This window comes from Ciconia boyciana, chromosome 2, assembly GCF_034638445.1.
Source record: "Ciconia boyciana chromosome 2, ASM3463844v1, whole genome shotgun sequence".
Taxonomy (NCBI): domain Eukaryota; kingdom Metazoa; phylum Chordata; class Aves; order Ciconiiformes; family Ciconiidae; genus Ciconia; species Ciconia boyciana.
The window spans coordinates 145,357,488-145,377,810 of record NC_132935.1 but is presented as its reverse complement, the minus strand read 5'-3'; the positions used below and the strand labels follow the sequence as shown (position 1 = coordinate 145,377,810).

The window sequence follows — 20,323 nt, the reverse complement described above, 5'->3', positions numbered from 1 at the left end:
TGTCTGTCTTCTTGTTGTCCGTATTCCCAACAGTACCTGACTGAGAGAAGGCGTGTTCTGCTTCCCAACTGAATGTTTGTCAAAGCATAAGAATTTTTTAAAACAGGAATGTTAGCTCATTTTAGCTAACACTGTAGGTGCAGTGAGTAGACCTGATTTTCCTACTGCCCTGTTTAAGAATCATGCAAATACTTTGCAATGCATCACTTTGCAGTGGCATGAATGACTGGACAGGATGTGGAACATCATTGGAGAATTAGATCCAGTGTGTATTTTAGATAGCAATAAAAAATGTGTTCTATTTAATTTAAGAAAGTGAATAGCAGGAGGCACTCAATCTTTCTGTTTCCTGGCCAGAGTGTATCAAACATGCAACCTGTCATATTGGAGAAACAGACTTTTATTAACTGAAATTTGTTAGAAAAAAGGTTTTCCCTGTTGCACAAAAATGAAGAAAGTAATTTTATTTTTTAATGTCTTGCTGAAGTAATATAGAGAAGTAATCATAAAAGCTCAGTTGTGGATTAAAATATGAGGAAAGTAATTTTGTAATAAGCTGGTTTTGCCAGAATTATGTAAGTTACTGTAAAATAGTACTGCTGTCTTAAAAAAACAGAATTTAGACACTTCCTTGTTTTCATTTGTCTTCTAAATTGCTCTCAGTTATAGATTATCTCATTACTTAATAACACATAGTTATTCAGAGGGATGGTTCCCATCCCCACAACTATATATTCACATACTCAGCAGAATTTTCTGATTATTCCTGGTTTCCAAAGTCAATTGTGTCAAGACATGTCAGACAGTTTATTATTGGCTCAAGATATTCTAGATCAACTTCTACTTTAACCAAATTATGTTCATTTTTTTAAGAATCTTAAACAGAGATAGCAAGTCTGAATATGTCACTGTTAATGGAGACAGTATAAAACAAATCTGACAGTATAAAATAATGGCCAAAGGACTGCTGTAAATCTCAAAAGGCAGACTCTGTCCCTTTGTGAAAACCCAATGTGATGATATGTGTCTGATATGCCTCAGTCCCAGGACACACCTATTGTTAACTACAGGATACTGTTTCAGTGATGCTATTAACCCGTGATTTTTTTGTGAAGAACTTTCAAAATGTCATAGTAGGAGGTATCACATTTTCTGACCAAAAAAAAGTTCTTTTGGGTAGAAGCAGCATTATAAAAGAGTTTTCTCCCAAGTAACCCTACATTTCTGGCTTCTTTGTGGCCATCTCAGTTAAGTGTTTTCTCTGCTGCAACTTAATTACTAATGTGCTCCTTCTGTATGCAGTGAACCTTATTTCTGTCCCTCAGAGCCAGACCCGTTGTGACAGTGAATGCTCAGCTCATTCTGAACCCCATGATTGTGAATCCAGACAATAAAACTTGTCAGCTCCCTGGCTCTCAGCTTTTGGTGGCCTGGTAAGTTCATGATTAGACAAAAAATGTCCTCATCCTCTTTCTCAAATAATTTCCTATTCCTAACTTTTCTTGCAGCTTTTTGTTGAACATGTTCAAAGCTCAAAAAAACCGTTCAAACATGCTATGAGCGCAACAAAAAAATCCTATGTAGAACAGAGTTCCTTCCAGTACTTCACAGATTCTCAAAATGAAGTAGCTAAAATTTGAGTCTTTTGATACACTGAGTCTCCTTCTGCATAGGAGGATGCTCAGTGTCTCCTAGGATCAAGCTGAAAATTCATATGCAGCATTTGGATGAATGAAACATGAAACAGCTAAGACAGACAAAACACAGAAACATTGATCTGTCAAAACATACATCTTTGTTGAGAAAATGTAACAGTGAAAGTAATGCAAAGAGCTGGTGGGCCCACCATTTTCTGTTAGAGAAAGAGAGATCTCAGTCCTTTGTGGAAGAGAGAAGATATCAGGCTGGCCATCCTGATAGCACTTCACAGGATGTTGTTTCTGGCTGTCATTGGTCAGAGGAAAGCTTTTTTTAGTGTGTTGTACAGGACAATGTTGCATATATCTTCTGAATTAGAGAAACCCTCCACCACAGTAGCATTTAACTTTGAAAAGAAAAAGTATGTTCAAAAACTTGAAGCTAATTAAAACAATATAAGATCAGTTACAAATATAAAATTCTTGCAGGACAGTTGGAGGCTGTCTAATAGCACATAATACCACATAAAGGCACGTTTACTGCACTAGAAAAAAAGTCACTTAGAAAGGACCCCAGGAACAGTCAATAAAAGAGGCTATTAAAAATACATAAGATACTGTTTAAAAGTGGAAATAATAACAAATGAGGAAAATAAAAACAAAACAGAGCATAAACACATGCAAGTTGAATATAAAATACCAGTAAGTCCTGCCAGAGAGGCTGTGAGGAACAGATTTCCAAGACATAAAAACTAGTAATATAATTTTATTTAAACATAGTAGAGGCAGAAAGCCTGCCAGGATGTGGGCTGGATGAAAAGAATATCAAGGTGTAAAGGAGGACTCCAGAAGATAAGGTGACAGCAGAAATTTTGCACAGCTTTTAAACCAGGGGTGGTCAGAGGGATTCCCCACACTGGAGACATTCTTTATAGGAGATGAGTTTTAAAAATTGTCTCAAATGTGAGAGTCAGCAAAAGAGTTTTTAGAACAAATTTATAAATATGAACCATAAAAAATAATCATGACCAGAAGCAGTTCATTTAAGAGTTATAAAGGAACTCAACTCTGATACACTTAAACCACTAAATATATGGGCTTTCAATGTATTTGATGCAATTTGTGACTCAGGAAGTTCCTAAATCTACTGATTGTGAAAATCTGGGATGGGGCTGTCAAGAGATTTTCACTTTTGCTCTGTTCTTTTACACTTTATGGGGCTTCTCATATTTATCATAATGTTCCTCATTTCTACATCCCAGGTAGAAAATCACCTTTCTACAGAGCAATGTAGAATGCACTCCATAGAACTATGCAGTTCCGGAACTTTAAAAAGCTTTGGCCTTTCTGGAATAGGATCCAGATCAAGATCTGTCCTGATTTTTTGATTCAAGCACCTTTTGTTTTAATAGTTGATGTAATAGAGAATTTACAATATCGACATTGGGCTGAAGCATGTTCATTGATACAAATTACGTTTTTTCAGAACTTCAGTTTTTAAGACTTTTTAAGAGTGCTTTATGCCATAATGGAAAAGATTTCAAAACCATAACATTCATTGACAGTGTACTGAGAGAAAAAAGGTGGGTTTTTACACCAAAGAAATAAATAAAAACATGTCTGTTAAAAAAGTATTCCTGCTGTGAGATATTGTTTAAAAAAGGGAGAAAAAACAAAGTATGCTCCTTTAACATTTCTTTTTTGTGTTACAATAAGCCAGAAGATGTTTGGTTCGTATCTACAAGAGTTTTAATACTAGCATAATTTAATTTCTGTCTGCTTTACTCTGAAATACTCTTCCCTAAAGATTTAGTTTGTATTACAAAACAACTGAAGAGCAGCTGCTATTTTCCATGCCGTAATCTTTCTCCTTAGTTGATATAAACTTGTATTGTACATATGAAAACAATTAGTAGGGAAGCTCCAACAGGCAAAGAATTCCTCAGTCCTATGGGATAGATTTCTGTATCTCTTAGCCAGCTGTGCAACTTGTATAAAATGTCTACTGAGTGACACTGCAAAATTAGAATGAAAGGAAACCTCCTACCAGAAAAGTTTCAGGAAGTGTGTGTGTATGAATAATGTGGATTATTGTACATTTTCGAGTATTAGGAAAATATTAATTTTGCCATGATATAAATTGGAAAGCTGAAGCAGAGAGGAGCCATGCACAAAAAGTCATTTTTATGCACAGTCCTAAGAGAATTGTCCTGAACTTCTAGAAATATATAATTCTTTCTCTGCTATGTTTAAAACATGGCTATTTCTGGGTTCCCAAAACTAACAAATTTGGAACAAATTCTGCAACTTTGAAGCTATTAAAGAAAATGTAAAAAGACTTTTTTTTTTAAGGTGTGAAAGATGCAGGTTAATTTCTGTAAAAAGGGGTAAATAAATCAAACATTTACATTTTTCAAAAGCTGTTTCCACATCATATGAATTATTAAGTCCAAGACTGGATTCCAGCTATCAAAAGGTCTAATTTATCTCTGCATTGGTATTTTTATTACCATTTGAGATCTGATTACCCACTAGCTACTTTGTTGCTACTTTGTGCTTAAATTATATCCGCAAATTTTATTTACTCTGCTTCTCACTAACTTAAGGTAGTGTGCAAATATTGTTGCTTGCATTTGGCAGAGGAGCAAGAGGTCAGAGAAGTTACCTGACTTACCAAAAATTAAGTAGCACAGAACTGTTCAATCATGATAAAAAGTCAATTTGCAGAATATATTTTTTATTTGTTAGTGCTTTTCAAGTTTGGATGTCTAATCTGAGCTGTAGGCTTCTTCAGGGAACCCAGGTATCCACCTTCTGTAATCCCACTAAACCAGAGGCAAACTGCTTAAAATTTCTGATCCTCAAGTTCCTACTATCAAAAAATAGTTTGAAAAAATTTTGTCATTCTTTTATCTCCAAATGTGTTGTTATTATTAAAACAGTAATAAAATATTTCTAATCCAGAGTCAGCTAGATTCAGTAAATTAAACATTTCTACATACACTTCAAAAAAAGCTGAATACAAAATTCCTACCAGAAACATAAAATCCAAAAATAATAATGTTTCAACCCTTCCTAACTGCATAATTTTTGGACTATTTTTCTAATTTTGCTCCTTTCTACAACTAGTGTTTTCTTTTCCCATTGACTTAATTTGAAACTGGATGTGATCAGTGCCCCATGGATATGGACCTGAGGGCCTTTGTACTTTGTTGAGATGAATTTGTGTGAGATTTGCCATAGGCCATTGGCCAGCCTGACTCCATGAGTCAGATAGCAAAGTCATATGGCGAAGAGTCAGAAGATGCATACCTCACACCTCAGGGGCTGCTGGGAGGGAAGTAGGCAGGTGGTGACAGTTGCTACCCAGGAAGCCCATTGCTGTGTTGCAGACCTCTGCTGTGCCAGGAATGCAGCTGAGTAATTTGATGGTATTAGTTTTAGTAGCCGGAAAGACATCCAAAAGAGAGTCGTTTGAGTTATCTAGCAGCCCTTGTGTTACCACAGCCTGGCCACGTGATGTAGCCTAGCCATGGAAAGCCTTCAGCATTAGAGCTCCATGTTGGTCATTGTGGGTCACTGGGTTAGGCTTTGGCATAATAAGATCTAAAAGCAGGCCAAGTATTAGAGTATCATAATAGAAGTATATTGACTTGCTTTTATGTATTATTCTTCAAAGTGGAAACCATTTGTTTAAAGGTCATTCATCAGTAGATGATAACAGCTTCTGCTGTTCTTCTGTAGAGGTTTGTGACCTTGCAGGTTGCGTATCAGCCTCACACAGAATGGAAGTCCATAGCATCAAAGATTGAAGTGCCTTTCTGCTAAGGCATTATCCATTCTTCCTCTCCATGTGGAATCCTGTGTGCTAAAGAAATTGTCAACAATGACAAATGATGTCTGGTAGGATCTGGTAATTCCTTGCTTTTCATTTCCTGAAGTAAATTTCCTATTTTTTTCACCTACTAGACTAGCCAGACCAAAATAAATTTTTTCTGGTACAAACTGCAGTCTGGAAAACATTATTTGTGGGTAACTGACTTTTTTGATTTTCAAAGGATTAACCATTTTGAGTAATATTAGGTAATTTGGTCTGAGTTCTAAAGAGACTACCCTCATCTATGCTATGAGTAGTTTTGAAGAAAGAGAAATATTTTTAAGCTTCTTGTTCTAATAATATTAAAAAGGGTTCTGTCTACCTGAAGAACATAAAATTATTTCAAACAAATTGCTTTGTTACCCAGAGATTACCAGGAAAAGCTAGTGTGTTCAATTTTAAGGCTTTCCCTCTATTTTGTAGCTACAGTCAAATACTATTCAAACCATAAGGTTATAGTGATGACAGACACTGCAGAATAAATGCAATGTGGGGATCTCTTCAGAGAGGCAGGATTGATAGTACATAAAAGTTCATATGCTTTAGGATGATGGACTGTTGCCCAGTTGTTTCTTATCTGCTGAAGTTTTCTTCCTTTGATTGTTAATTGTCTTGTTTGGTTGATTGTTCCTACAAGCAAGCTTGAAAGCTCAACTATTGTATTTCTTACTGTGCCTAGGAGTCAGATCTTAAATCTCATAAATCCTTTAGACTCCTGTCCTCTTTTGTGGTCTGTCTTTTCCTCTGCTTTTCTTTTTCTCACAGCTAAAGCATCCCTCAACATCTCCACAGCATCTTCCTGTCAAAGTGATGAGCATATCTCAGTTTGTCTGGGTTTGTGATCGAAATCTGTGATGTCTTTAGAACTATTTCTGAACTAAATATCCATAAAATCACAAATGTGTGGCAGAATTCTGCTAAAGCCATAGTATTGCTACTTGCATGGCCAGAGGCTGGGAGACTAATAAACTCCAAATTTTTGCTTTTTTGCACTGCCATTCCCTTTTTGACATGCTCTGCCTGGAGTGGAAGGATTAAATCTTGGCTCTTAAAGTAATACTTAAGAACATGACTTTGGTTATCAAATGTGTATGATGAATTATTCTATTCGTTACAGTAAATTAAACATACACTGGAATTGTGCTGTTTAACAAGTAAAGCATTTCAAGCTGGATTTTTAACGTAACCTTTTTTTAAACATGACAGTGCAAAAATTATGTGAGACCTCCAAAGCAAGATCACAGAGCTTAATACATGATGGCAGTTCATGAGTTTACATTTGAGAAAATACACTCTTATGCTATGACATACGAGACTGGCCTGCGAAGCCTGATGTCTAAATTACATTTATGCAATTGCACAAGCTTTTCTCATTTTTGTTGTTCTTGTCCTTGTGTATTAGGAAATAATCGGTTCTTCATCTGTTAACTCATAATTGTAAAGAAGTAGGAATATGACTGAATTTGCAATTTCTGCATGGAACATGAATCAACACTCGTAATTTCATTTGAAGGTTACAGTTAAGTGGAGTTTAATGGCATAAGGCAATTCTTTTGCCCAAGAGGAAAGTGTTTAATAAGGTCATGAGAGTTACAGGAATCTCAGATGTGGCACAGTTTCATTACATTTGTCAGAGGAAGCAAACATGCAATTAGAATGTGATTCCAGGTTATTTTAAAGGCTATATTACTGGTTTTGAATTCACTGCATGGAGAAGTTAGTATATAGGATAACAGTAGTGAGGAGATTAAGAGCAATGGCTAATTCAAATATGTTTTTATTTAACCCAAGCTGATTTCACATCTTCCAGTGCTGAGCTACAATCCATGTTTAGCTGAGTCTTCCATGTACAAACCAGAACATTTTCTGAACCCATGAAAATATTCTGTAAGAATGATTGGTAACTAGGGACACTTGCAAGTTTTAGGAAGTCCCAAATCTTTCACTTGAGCATTTTTGTTACATTATACAGGACTTCTTTGGGAATAATGGTGTAGAAAACTAAGTCTTGTGGAGTGTGACAGCAGAAATCAAATATCAAGAGTATCTTTCCAGTGACAGATTTCTTGTTTTGTCACTCATCAGGGAAGTGCGCTCTGCTAATAGCATCAACAAGCATCATGATAACTGTTTCCCTAGCCATCCAGAATAATTTGTGAAAGCTTTTTTAAAATGTGATTCAGTTAACTATTTCTATAACTTGCATAGATTCCTTACAAAGTGAAATTTTTCTATAAGCATTTATAATTTTTAGGTTTTTAAAATTAATTTTTATGGTAAGTCTTGTGTTAGAAGGTATCAGCCGATAAAACTATAAAAGGTTTCTCCTGTCAGTTGTTGAGTATAACTAATGCAAATCTATTGCCTGTCTTACAGAGAAGTGGAAATAAATGTTTATCATGAGAAATAACTAATTATGGCTGAGGTGATGTTTGTATACTAGAAGTTATAATTGTAATGTGAATATTGCTAGGCTCAAAAAAGCTTGCTATAGACTATGAACAGGCAAATGAAAACTGAATAACTTCTAATGTGTTACATTGTGTAGAATGCATTGCATTAGCATAGTAAATAATGAACATGAATAACTGGTTTCTCTGTGCTTTGATTTAGGTCATGTACCTAATTTCTGCAAAACTTAGCAAATTAAATACAATACATTCCAGTTAGTCTTGTGCAACAAAAATTGAACAATTCAGCTAGTATGTTTGGAATGAATTATAGCCTCTTGATATCACGAAAGTCTTATAGTAATGCCAATGGAAATCATCCTGTGTGTTTTGATTTGCTAGAAAACAGCTTGGGTGTTGACTACATGTTCAAGGATTTTTCTTATTTGACCATGATGAACCAGAAAGGACTTCTGCAGACAGCCTTATACAAAGGTGGTTTGCTGAAGCTCAACATAAGGAACCCAACTTTGCCAATAGTATTAGAAGGATGATCTCTATAGGCTGTCTCAAGAATTAGTGGGAACAGAGACTCTTCTCCAGATCTTTCCCAGGAAGATATTCAGACCCTGTCTTCTTTGCGGAGCCTAGGAGACTTGCTAACTTAGTTAGGGAATATCTTAGGTAGCTAAATACAGATCTCAGTGAAGATCTTTTTAGGAAAAGGAAAGGAAAACTTGAAAGGTATGACTTGGGAACTGCTGATTCCTAGGTCAGCTCTCTTTCTGCTAATAATTACTCCTTCTTTTTTATATACATAGCTTTACTGTAAGAGTCTGCGCAGACTTTGAAGGTCATAGTATTTCAGATGAGATAGGTAAGAAATGTTTTATATTCTTATAATTTACTCTGGCCCACTCAATTTCAGATGTATCTTTTTCTTACACCTTGAAAGACGATAGGAGTGAGATCCTCCTAAGGCAAGAAAATACAGTTAAAAATATATATATGTGTATGTGTATATATATATATAAACCACAAAGCTTTTGTTATTCACTTGAAGGATTTTTTATTCAGTTTAAGCCATTTTCCAAACAAGACCAAGAATGTACCCTGTTGGAGAATGTTCTGTTTAGAAAAAAAAAATAAAATAAAAATAAAAAAGAGAAAGAGACAGAAATCCTGTACACGTATGATCTGTAAATAAAATTAGAAAGCTTAAATTACATGTATTCCATACTTTGGATCAAAAACTAATGTGCTGCTAAACAGGCACTTAAAGCATGGATTAGCTTTATTTGTAAGACTTTGTTAGAGTAATATAACTATAATATATAATGAATTGTTTACTATTTTTTCTTTCCATGTTAAATAAATAAATATTTGATTTACTTGTATCCTTTAGTGCTGAAAGGTGAATTGCAATTAGATTCATTGAAACAGAAAGGAGCTGTTAAGAGGACACTCTTCTTTGATTACCATCAGTCACATCATGACTTCTCCATTGTGATAGAAAGACAGAAACAGCTTCATTGCCAGGACTTTCTTGTTTATCTCAGAGTAAGTTGTTTAAAATATTTTGGACTGTCATCATCATTTGAGTAATATCAGGCATTTAAAGATAATAAAAAAAGGAGCCACTGGAAAAGGAAGAACAATTTCCATTGTTCTTAGATCCCAAAATTACAGAAATGTGAGATAAGAAAGGCCTCATCTGGGTGTCCAGAACATTCTCCTACCTAAGATTTCGTATGTAAATCTTTGGCTCATCTTTTGTCAATGTAAGTATGAAAAAAAGACTTCCTTTGAAGAAAAGTATACAGTTCCTCTGTGTACAAATACATTCATTTAGTGCTCTTCTGGAATTTCTGATTAAATACTGCATCTCATGATACAAAAATGCAAGATTGCTCTCCCTATACTATTCACAGTGGGATAATCAACTAAATATGTTAAATGTCATGCCAATTCAGTTTCAACAGATATTTTAAAGGAGTGTCAGCAGCAATATTGGCCTAAAATTCATATATTTAAAAAAATATTTTTAGGACATTTTAAAAAGTTTTTAGAAAAATTAAAACTGTGGAACTGAAGTTCTGAAGGAGAAAGGGTCATTGGTTACTCACTTGCAGCTGGAACAACCTTATGCAATTGAAGCAGATTCCAAGGCTGGTCCTAGAAATGCAGTGGGAGGTGAAATGGAGGAATCTCAAGCAGTATGTAAGGAAGTATCTAGGCAATAAAGGTTTTACCATTGCTAATCCGTATAAATTCTTGGCTATGGAACAAACCAACAATATTACCTCCACAAATCCACACATGCCCTCACTCCATTCCAAAAGGAAGGAGGGCAGTAGCTGATAGGAGTTGGTTCTGTGTGTCTCTTTTTAAACAGCTTCATTTTAGGCTAATGCTTTGAAAAAATTCTGAGTCTACTCAGCTCAGCCAGCTTCTTCCAGATGTGGGGCTGTGGAGGCAATGTGTTCTGGGCATTCCAGTTACTGGTGAGTCACTTTGCTTTCCTAATGATATTACGTACAGCCAGAATTTGGCCAGCAGCTGTCAAAGAACCATATCTTTACCTTCAATAAAGACTAAATTCTGAATCTGTTGCCATATCATACTAATCTGAAATAATTATATTAAACCACTGGTTTTTATTATGTGATTGTCACTCACAGGATGAAACAGAATTTAGAGATAAATTATCTCCCATCAGTATAAACTTGAATTATAGTTTGGATGAATCCAGTTTTGAAGATAGCTTGACTGTGAAGCCAATACTAAACTATTACCAGAAAAGCTCAGTAACAGAACAGGTATGAATTTTGCATGCCACATTTTCTGTATATAAACGTGAAAGCATTTACAAATACTATGTGTGTCATCTTCCTTAAAACAGAATATCATGCCCAGAAATTACACAGCAAGGATTTAATTAATTCAAAATGTAAATTGAATATAAATATAGAACCAGGCAGGCCTTTAAAGCATTTCCAAAACTTTGTTGTGCTCATAGTTTTGATTGTATTCTAGAATATGTAAGCCAAGTTAGTGTGGGAAAGGGTCTGAAAGATGATATTGTTCTGCTAAGGACGTAGTTGACAGTCTAAATAGTCTCCAACTACTCATGTGGAAAGGAACTTATAGAAAGGAGAAAAAGATTAATTCACTAGGGCAGGGCTAGTGATATTTAAGTTATTTACGTTAGTGATATTTAAGACATTTAGGTTAGTGATATTTAATGAAGTGATTTGGACTTCGAAGCATGTACTAACTGTATTATAATTTTTTTATTTTGCAATAATAAAGGCTTACATTCTGGTTGACTGCGGGGAGGACAACTTGTGCATTCCTGACTTGCAGCTTTCTGCTATGCCGTAAGTTAAATAAAATAAATGATGCTGTATATAACAAGATCCAGACACTTGTAACTGCTTTAACAGAATGAAATATGTAGAACGCAGTTCTGTTGTTTGGTATAGCTACGCATTCTTACCTGATTTCCAGATTTTAATTTGTGCATCCATTTCATCTAGAAAACCAAGCAATGGAGAAATATACAGTTAAAAAATGTATCTTTGTCAGACACATTCATGGTGTTTAACAGTTATCATAGAAAATATAGTTTGCAAGTGTTTGTTACGAGTGATTCTAGTTCTCTGAATGCCAAGAGATAATACAAATTGTTGTTCAAAGGAGATTTTAAATTTGTTTATTTCAGTGTGCCAGTGACTTTGAACTTGGGACACAATTCTCGTGAACTCAGTATACAGTGAAGTAAATGAATCTCAGAATAAAAGAATTTCAAAACATGGCAACAGTTCCTCCTATGGAGGGAGAAATATGCCAAGCAGGACAAGTGGGGAACCTCTGACAGTTACCTGACTCTGTGCCATCAAAATCAGTACATAGGTGTGAAAGGGCACAGTGCCGTTGCAGGTCTCAGGAGATCTTCTGTCATTGTTCATTTCACAATGGGCGTGAGGGGAAAGCTGGAATCCCACTACATTTGTGCCCTCCCAAAAACAATGCTGATGGGCCCCTGTGGGAAGTAATTCCTCCACTAGATACTTCTTTCTGGTTAGAAAGTAGTAAGGCTCTGAAATTTTATACAGGTAACATTCAAGTTCTGTGGTAGTCCACTTTGATTGTCCATGCTGGTGTTTTCTCTTGGCCTCTTTCCTACCCAGGTGCTGGCACACTTTTCCATGGGGTCATTTTTTATGAAAAAGTTTTATTCTGTGTTTTCACAGAATATTTTCCAGAACAGATGCTATGAGAGAAAAATGTCCTTCTGCTTTATTCATATGTAAATCGTAATTGTGCATGTTTTAACTCCTGACAAGTAGTATGTTCTATATAGAGATAAAGATCAGCTAATAATTGGAGAAGAAAACTGTGTCATGCTCATAATAAATCCAAGGAATGATGGGGAAGGAGCCTATGAAGCTGAGCTACATATAAAGATTCCACCTGAAGCAGATTACACTGGGGTTGAACGCAACAACAAGGTAAATGAAAATCAAAATGTTAGCGATAATAAAGCAGAAGAACTGAGAGCAAGGTTAACCTACATAGGCTATACCAGCTGAAAGCAGCAAGTAGAGAGGTGCCTCTTAGGCAAGGAGATTCCATCGACCATCAGCTATCCTTGCTCACAGTCGAGGCTAAAGATTAGCCATGTCACCAGAAAATGGGAAGGTCAGGACCATTCTGTTCAGAGCCAGCTCAGGTCCAGCTCCTTGCTGTTAACTTAGTCATACCACACAAATACTGTCACATTTCTCCTAGGGCTAGAGGTGTTCACATCATTGAGATTTTGAACCAGTAAACCCTACCAGTAGCAGGGACTGATAGTGCAGAATCCCCTGAGTGCTTCCAACCTTGGATCCTGTTGTACCAGCTCTCAGTCAGAGTTAATGAGCCCTACTGAACCCCAGACACTTGGACACCTCTGCCTCATGCTCCCAGCACACCAGTATTTTACCATTATTAAGGGTATCCCAGTCTCTGATAATCCTGAATAGCTGAACATTAACTGCAGTATAAACTTAACAAAGTTGATTTCCTTTGTAGTCAATTATTTTATCTCATGTATAGGCCAAAAAAGCAGTTATAATGTAAAATGTGCCAGTGTTCACAGAAGGACTAATGTTGACTGAAGTCCTGCTGAGCTGTACTGAACATACAGTGTTTCCTTTTTGGGGCTGTTTGTTTTTTAAGAGCAAAGACAAAACACTATCCTGCAAACAAGCAGAGTGTTCATGTATTCTCTGTTGAACAGCAAGTCTGAATCGCCTCATCTGCACATAAATCTCCCAAGCTGTTGCAACATGAGCTTGCTTTTTTCTGTCAGTGCCTGAAATGTTCAGAAGGGCCTCAAGGGTGAAAGTGGGAGAAAGCAAGTTAATTTCCTTTCTAAAGGCAAATGTTTTAAAGGAAGTTGAAAGTAACTTACAAGGTATTTCCTTATTCTCCTTCTGTCAGTGTCTTTATTAAGGGGCTTTTAGCCAACTTTGAAAAAAATGACAAGAATTAATGATGTCACCGAAGATGAGCATATGGAAATTCTCTGCAACCTCACTTCTCAGAAGCATATCTTTCTACACAAAACAAATAAGTAAAGACATCAGCCTCTTTCTGTTGTCTGTTTCTTTTGTTCTCTTAGCATAGCCTCTTTTTTTTCGGACTGTGATCTACGGAAATTAAGTTCTCTTTAATATACTACACCCGGTTGTATTTTTCCTTTGTTGGTCTTTAGGAATCTTTGGCTGTTCTTTTGGCCATTGCCAAGGATGTCAGGGGAGGCACTTATTCCAAAACCTACAGCACGTATTAGCATGTATCTATCATTCGGACTGGACAGAAATCACTCGGGGCTTCTCATTATTTTAGGAAAAATTGAATTTTGTAGTGCCAGCAGGGTAGACTCATGGGGAAAGAGAAGGAAAAAAGAGGTGGGAGATTCTGGTGCTTTGGAAGAATAAGGAGAAGCTAGAATGGGTTAGGAAAGAGTGTTAATGTTCTTTTTCTTTTGAAAATAAATTTTTAAAAGCCCAGGAAACGTAATGCAACTTTTTAATTTTCTTCAGATTTTGTGGAAGATAAAATACATTTTTGACAAGTCCAATTCTGAATCCTTCTGGATTTATAGAAAAATTGCCTTTGTTTTGCCCACATTTACTTAGTTCACTACAACACATAATTTATTTCATATTCTCTTACTTTTCATACTTATTCCATTCAAAGAGATGTCATTATGTTCTTAGTGTCTTCCTTCCACATTGCAGGTACAGTTTTCACAAGGATTACATATGGTACTAAAAGCAAGTTTATTCTTTCTATTGTTTTTAAACTGTAAATGTGTATTTTTTAAAACTATGGTCTTCATTATATTATGGTTCCATTAAATAAACTAAACAATTCACTTCTAAGTGCATTTGGAAAAGAAATTGATATTGTAATTTTCTTCAAAAAGACAAAGCTAAAACTTGCTGGCATTTAACTGCTAGTGGAGGTTGGCTCTTGTATGTATTCAGTTGCTTTTCTGTACTGCCCTATGTCACCTAAAACTGCTGTGAACATGACAAAGAAGAATATACAATCTTTGTAATTTAAAAAGAAAATTTAGAATGGAAAACCTCATTTTTAAACTCAGACATTCTTTCATGTCCTTCCTGTTCTGTTTTCTCATTCAATTCATTCTGTCTAAATTAAGTAATTTGACCACTCAAAACAAAAATTAGCAGTTTTTTTCAGGTTTCTTCCCCAGAATGATCAGAATCCTAGGTATCAGAAGTTCATGTGTTACCAGGATGACCAAATTCTTAGGAGTCGTAATATAAATGAGTATAAATTAAAGACGGACTCAATTAATTCAACCTATAGGGCTTTAAAAAAATATGGCAATTTTAACTGCTTGACAAGAGCATGGAAGAAATTATCATCACACTGATATGCAGTAAACACTGAGGTATATGGAAAAAAGGTCTCTCAGCCTGTGGGTACTTTGAGGCATGGACCATAGATGAAAGTTAACGTGTTGCTGTCAGTTGCAGTGGAGTCAGGATTTCACTTCTTATTTTTGTGTTTCCGCCGCACCCTGCCAATGGGTCATCTGTGACTGCTCCTGAAATGTACTTAATTTAATACAGAGTAATTACAGCAAACAGGTGGATTTGTGGTAGAGCCTGTTGCAGTCATGCTCTTAAAGCTCTGCATCTAAGGATTTCATCGACTCTTCGATGTAGCAGTGTTTACAATTCTCTGTGTAGCTGTTTTTATCCAAACTGCAGAATCCCTTATATTAAGGCAGAGATGATATTCACCTCAGAGCCAGCAAACACGTAGACTGAGAGCAGAATAAATGTAATGAGCTGAATAAATCACTTGATACATTTCTGATGGAACTGAAAAATCTTTAGAATCAAATAATCCTATTATGCTGCCATCATTTCAAAGTAACTATACTCATAGAGGATATTAGGCTACTTTATTACGGGGCTACTCTGGATTTAGTCTATCTAATAGAGAAACAAATTTATCCCTTAGGTGCTTCCTGTCCAACCTGATTTTTTTTGAACCATTTATTGGGTTATTCTATATCATTCGAATTACACTCAGAAAGTGTTAAAGTCAACAACTTAACTGAAAATTCACTTGCCTTCTACCTCTTCCCTTTGGCTTTATGGAATACAATATTTGACCCACCTCAGTTGTCATTATCTTGTTATCTCAGGCCTGATTCTGTAGCATATTGTACAAAGACTGTGTAACTATATCAAAAGAGTAGCATTTTGCAGAGATGTACATGATCATATGCAAGTGGAGAGCCAAGTGAACATGTGTGATCTTAAAGTCTGAGGCCAAGGGTAAAATTTTCAGGTTTCATTGATTCTTGCACATACTGATACTTCCTTCAGTCAAAAGCTGATTAATGAACTAGAATGACTTACAATGAAATCAAATGTGTTATTCATTAGTTGTATTGTGGAAACATATAGATGCTCCAGAGATCAGGTAAATGAGTAAATTACCACAGCTTTACAAGTTACTGGAAACCTGTTGGCTTGTAATAACTCTCCATATGCAGTAGGTGTGGAGTTACTGGAATTAGCTGCAATGAAAAAAGTATAACCTTGTTTCATTACCTCACATTTCCATGGGCAGCAGTAGGTCCAGAGAGAGTATATACTTGCTGTATGGTACGTTCTTACACTACAATAGCATGGTTGTGTGTTTGAACCCCAAGCTATTGCCTGAATACTGTGCACTAATCCTTTGCCCAGTGAAAAAGCCCCGTATTGAACAGCTCAGTCCTGCCTTAGTAGCAATGGCTGGAACCGAAATTCACATAGAATAATTAGTAGAAGTAAATCAGGCAAATACAAAACCCTAATAGGTATTTGTTCCACACCAAAAACATGTACTTTGGAATAACTGTCTCTGCTCAGGCTGGGAACTGCAGAGTTGTTGCAGATCATAGTTGTTGCAGATTTATATTGCAATGGATAAGCTTTGAGCCATTATATACTCTGTATTATATACATTATATACATTGTATACTCTTCACTGGGTAAAAAACCAGCTGGATGGCTGGGCCCAAAGAGTGGTGGTGAATGGAGTTAAATCCAGTTGGCGGCCAGTCACAAGTGGTGTTCCCCAGGGCTCAGTACTGGGGCCAGTTCTGTTTAATATCTTTATCAATGAGCTGGACAAGGGGATCGAGTGCACCCTCAGTAAGTTTGCAGACGACACCAAGTTGGGTGGGAGTGTTGATCTGCTTGAGGGTAGGAAGGCTCTACAGAGGGACCTGGACAGGCTGGATCCATGGGCCAAGGCCAGTTGTATGAGATTCAACAAGGCTAAGTGCAAGGTCCTACACTTGGATCACAACAACCCCATGCAGCACTACAGGCTTGGGGAAGAGTGGCTGGAAAGCTGCCCAGCAGAGAAGGACCTGGGAGTGTTGGCTGACAGACAGCTGAATATGAGCCGGCAGTGTGCCCAGGTGGCCAAGAAGGCCAATAGCATCCTGGCTTGTATCAGAAATAGTGTGGCCAGCAGGAGTAGGGAAGTGATTGTCCCCCTGTACTTGGCACTGGTGAGGCCACACCTCAAATACTGTGTTCAGTTTTGGGCCCCTCACTACAAGAAAGACATTGAGGTGCTGGCGCGTGTCCAGAGAAGGGCACCGAAGCTGGTGAAGGGTCTGGAGCACAAGTCTGATGAGGAGCGGCTGAGGGAACTGGGGTTGTTTAGCCTAGAGAAAAGGAGGCTGAGGGGAGACCTTATCGCTCTCTACAACTACCTGAAAGGAGGTTGTAGCGAGGTGGGTGTCAGTCTCTTCTCCCAGGTAACAAGCCATAGGACAAGAGGAAATGGCCTCAAGCTGCAGTAGGGGAGGTTTAGATTGGATATTGGGAAAAATGTCTTCACTAAAAGGGTTGTCAAGCACTGGAAGAAGCTGCCCAGGGAAGTGGTTGAGTCACCATCCCTGGAGGTATTTAAAAGACGTGTAGATGTGGTGCTTAGGGTCATGGTTTAGTGGTGGACTTGGCAGTGCTAGGTTAACAGTTGGACTTGATGATCTTAAAGGTCTTTTCCAACCTAAATGATTCTATGATTCTATGATTATCCCCATGCCTTCCTGAACTAAAGCATGACACTCTCCTAAAATACCAAAAAGACCTGAAACCTTCTTGTCTTACCTGAAAATTCTTAGAATAAGTATATGGTGGCTGGCTACATGAGATATGATTTGAGCCTTGTGAGGACAAACACTAGTTCTTCATACATCAGCTATATGAGGAGCTAGATTCTGGCACCTGGTATCTAACCCATCCACTTTTTCTCAGAAAATAAGATTGGAAGATGTTGATCAAGGAAAGAAAGGAGGTGTTTTACTCTGCAGCCTATTGTGCTTAACTATTCTGGCTTCAATTAGTAATTCATCACTAAGACCACCAGAAAGAGTTTCAAGTTTGTAGGCTGCCTGGATTACTTAAAGCATCCAATCATTTTCTAGTTAAAATGCACCCTGGGAGCACACGTGTTAATTGTTGGGGTTTTCCTTCTGCTCAACACTGCCAAAAAGACCATGTGTTGCTATAAAAATATAAATTGCTACCAGTGGCAGGTAGAAGGGTTTTGTGGCAAAACCTTCCATCTGGCTGAGTTACACATGATACTGACAATACTGGTGTATAAGTATCTGCTCTTGCTTGCTTCCTGCCTGGTTTTAATTTTTCTGTTTTATAGTTAAGCACCTAAAAAAGGTGATCAGTGAAAAAACAAAGGCAATAAATCTCAGTATTGAAGAAATTCTACCACAGCTGACCCTTTGTCACATCTTTAGGCTGTACAAATTAACTTTTGTGATGCTGGTCATATAAATTCTGTGCCATTAATCATTTTCAGTCTAAGAGCATAGCCTCCAAAGTGAAGAAAACCTACTTGCAAAACTCCTCTATTTGCTCAGCCTTTGAGGGACAAAAAATTGCATGATAAGGGCTGATTTACTCTGTACTGGTGTGTGATACAGCATTAATAAAGAAACTGCAAAATATCAAATATAGATGCATATTTATTTTCTAACATTTAGACCTCAATTTCACCCCCCGCAAAACAAAATCAAAACCCACACATCAAGCTAAAATGAACAGTTTTCCAGACAAGTTTGGTTTCAGCTGTGTTAACACCCTCTCTTCTCCCATGTGTTGCTTCCCACCTCTAATTAACCAGCTGGAAAGAGTGTAAAAATTCCCCGCTCCCATCCCTAGAATGGCTTGGAAAGGCTAGTAGGGCACTGGACGTGCTGTGTAACAAACTTTATTTCCTCCTAGCAAATTGTAAAAGTGTCAGTATACAGTAAGGTGTGTACTGAGGCCATGCTTCACATGGGCTCCCTTTAGGACATGCCCTATCTTTTCTTTTAAGCTCAGGAAATGGTAAGGTTAGCATGTCCATGCTGGTGTTTACAGATAGGAACAAATTGGTAGTCAGTGGTCTGGCGATTTCCCAGGTCTTTTTATATAAAGAGCATGACCTTGCACATATTGCTTAATCTGTGAGAATCACAAATGAGAGGAAAGATAGTGAGAGAGCCTTATAGCAACAACCAGCTCCATGCTGCTTTTACAAAGCTGGTTTACTTCTGCACATATATGGAAGTATTTTCTTTTATTGAATATGCCAGAGAGGAAAACAGAAAAAAAAACCCCAAGCATTTTGTTGCTTTGTCTTACTCTGTATCTCCTAACTTACACTATTCTATAACTGTTCCTCCTTTTATACAGTCTGTTTTGTTTACAGATGGTAACAACTAGTGATAAAGACTAAGGGGTTAAAAAAAAAAAAACAAACCCAAAATGTGGGATACATTTTACATTAAGAGCTTTAGAGGGAAATTATATGAGTGTATCCTCAAAGCTGTCAAACAAAACTGCCTAAGAAATGTTAGGTACAAACTGGACTTTGAATGAATAGTTGCTGGAAGAACAGTTAAATTTTACTTATTGCTATAAACAAAAACCTTAATTTCCAATAATGTGAAAATCTCTCTCCTTTGTTGCTAAATTATAAACACAGGTAACAGTTTGTGTTTTTACAGAAGTATTTAATATTCTAAGTACTTTACCATGTGTTGGAAAATAAAGTTCTAGACTTGATCCATAATAAAGTTCTGCCAATGCCAGAATTTGACTACAGAGACTTCTAGTGATGGACAATACAGCTATTGCAATTAGTATGAGGCCTATTCTCCTCACCCAGTTTTGCCTACTCTTTTTTTCTCTGTTGAGTCATTATGGCTATAGGAATGATTCACAACAACAAAGCAGTATGTTAAAACTAGAAATAGAGTGATCTCATCATGGCTTTTAAGGTACTGGGAAACTTTCCTGTTTGTTTTTCCCTGGCATCAGTTTTCCTCCATTGTCTGACAATAACCAATTGAATGTTTTGATAAGTGCACTGAGCAGGTGTCTGAAATCAAAAGAAATGTCACAGCCAAAAAGGCATCACTTTCCCAACCAGATACATTTCACTCTGATCTCTGACCTCCATATTGGTGTCCTTTTGTTACAGGCACTGCGTGTATTGAGCTGTGATTACAAGATGGAAAATGAAACTAGAATGGTGGTTTGTGATCTTGGGAACCCCATGGTGGCTGGCGCAAACGTAAGGGAAAAACAAATGCATTTACTGATTTTTATCTAATTGATTTTAAAGGGGAGCAAATGGAAAACTATTCAATTAGCAGAATGTGTCCCAATAAGCAGGACCTAAACCAAATTATTTACTTGGACAGGACATTGTTGGTGTAATAAGAGGCAGAACTGTGCTTCTGAAAAACTAACAATTTGTTGTTCTAAAAGATTAATGATGCTAGAGCCTGGCTTTTATTTTGCTTACTC

At 36.8% G+C, this 20,323-nt stretch overlaps 1 protein-coding gene across 1 annotated transcript in view; it reads left to right on the top strand.

The window, feature by feature from the left end:
* Positions 1-20,323, top strand: part of ITGA8 (integrin subunit alpha 8) — a 115,456-nt gene that overhangs the window by 46,757 nt on the left and 48,376 nt on the right. Inside the window, exons 15-21 of the mRNA XM_072854362.1 lie at positions 1,326-1,433; positions 8,726-8,781; positions 9,310-9,464; positions 10,586-10,723; positions 11,217-11,284; positions 12,271-12,418; positions 19,995-20,087. Of these exons, the coding sequence (XP_072710463.1) occupies positions 1,326-1,433; positions 8,726-8,781; positions 9,310-9,464; positions 10,586-10,723; positions 11,217-11,284; positions 12,271-12,418; positions 19,995-20,087 (766 nt within the window). The remainder of the gene's footprint in view (positions 1-1,325; positions 1,434-8,725; positions 8,782-9,309; positions 9,465-10,585; positions 10,724-11,216; positions 11,285-12,270; positions 12,419-19,994; positions 20,088-20,323) is intronic.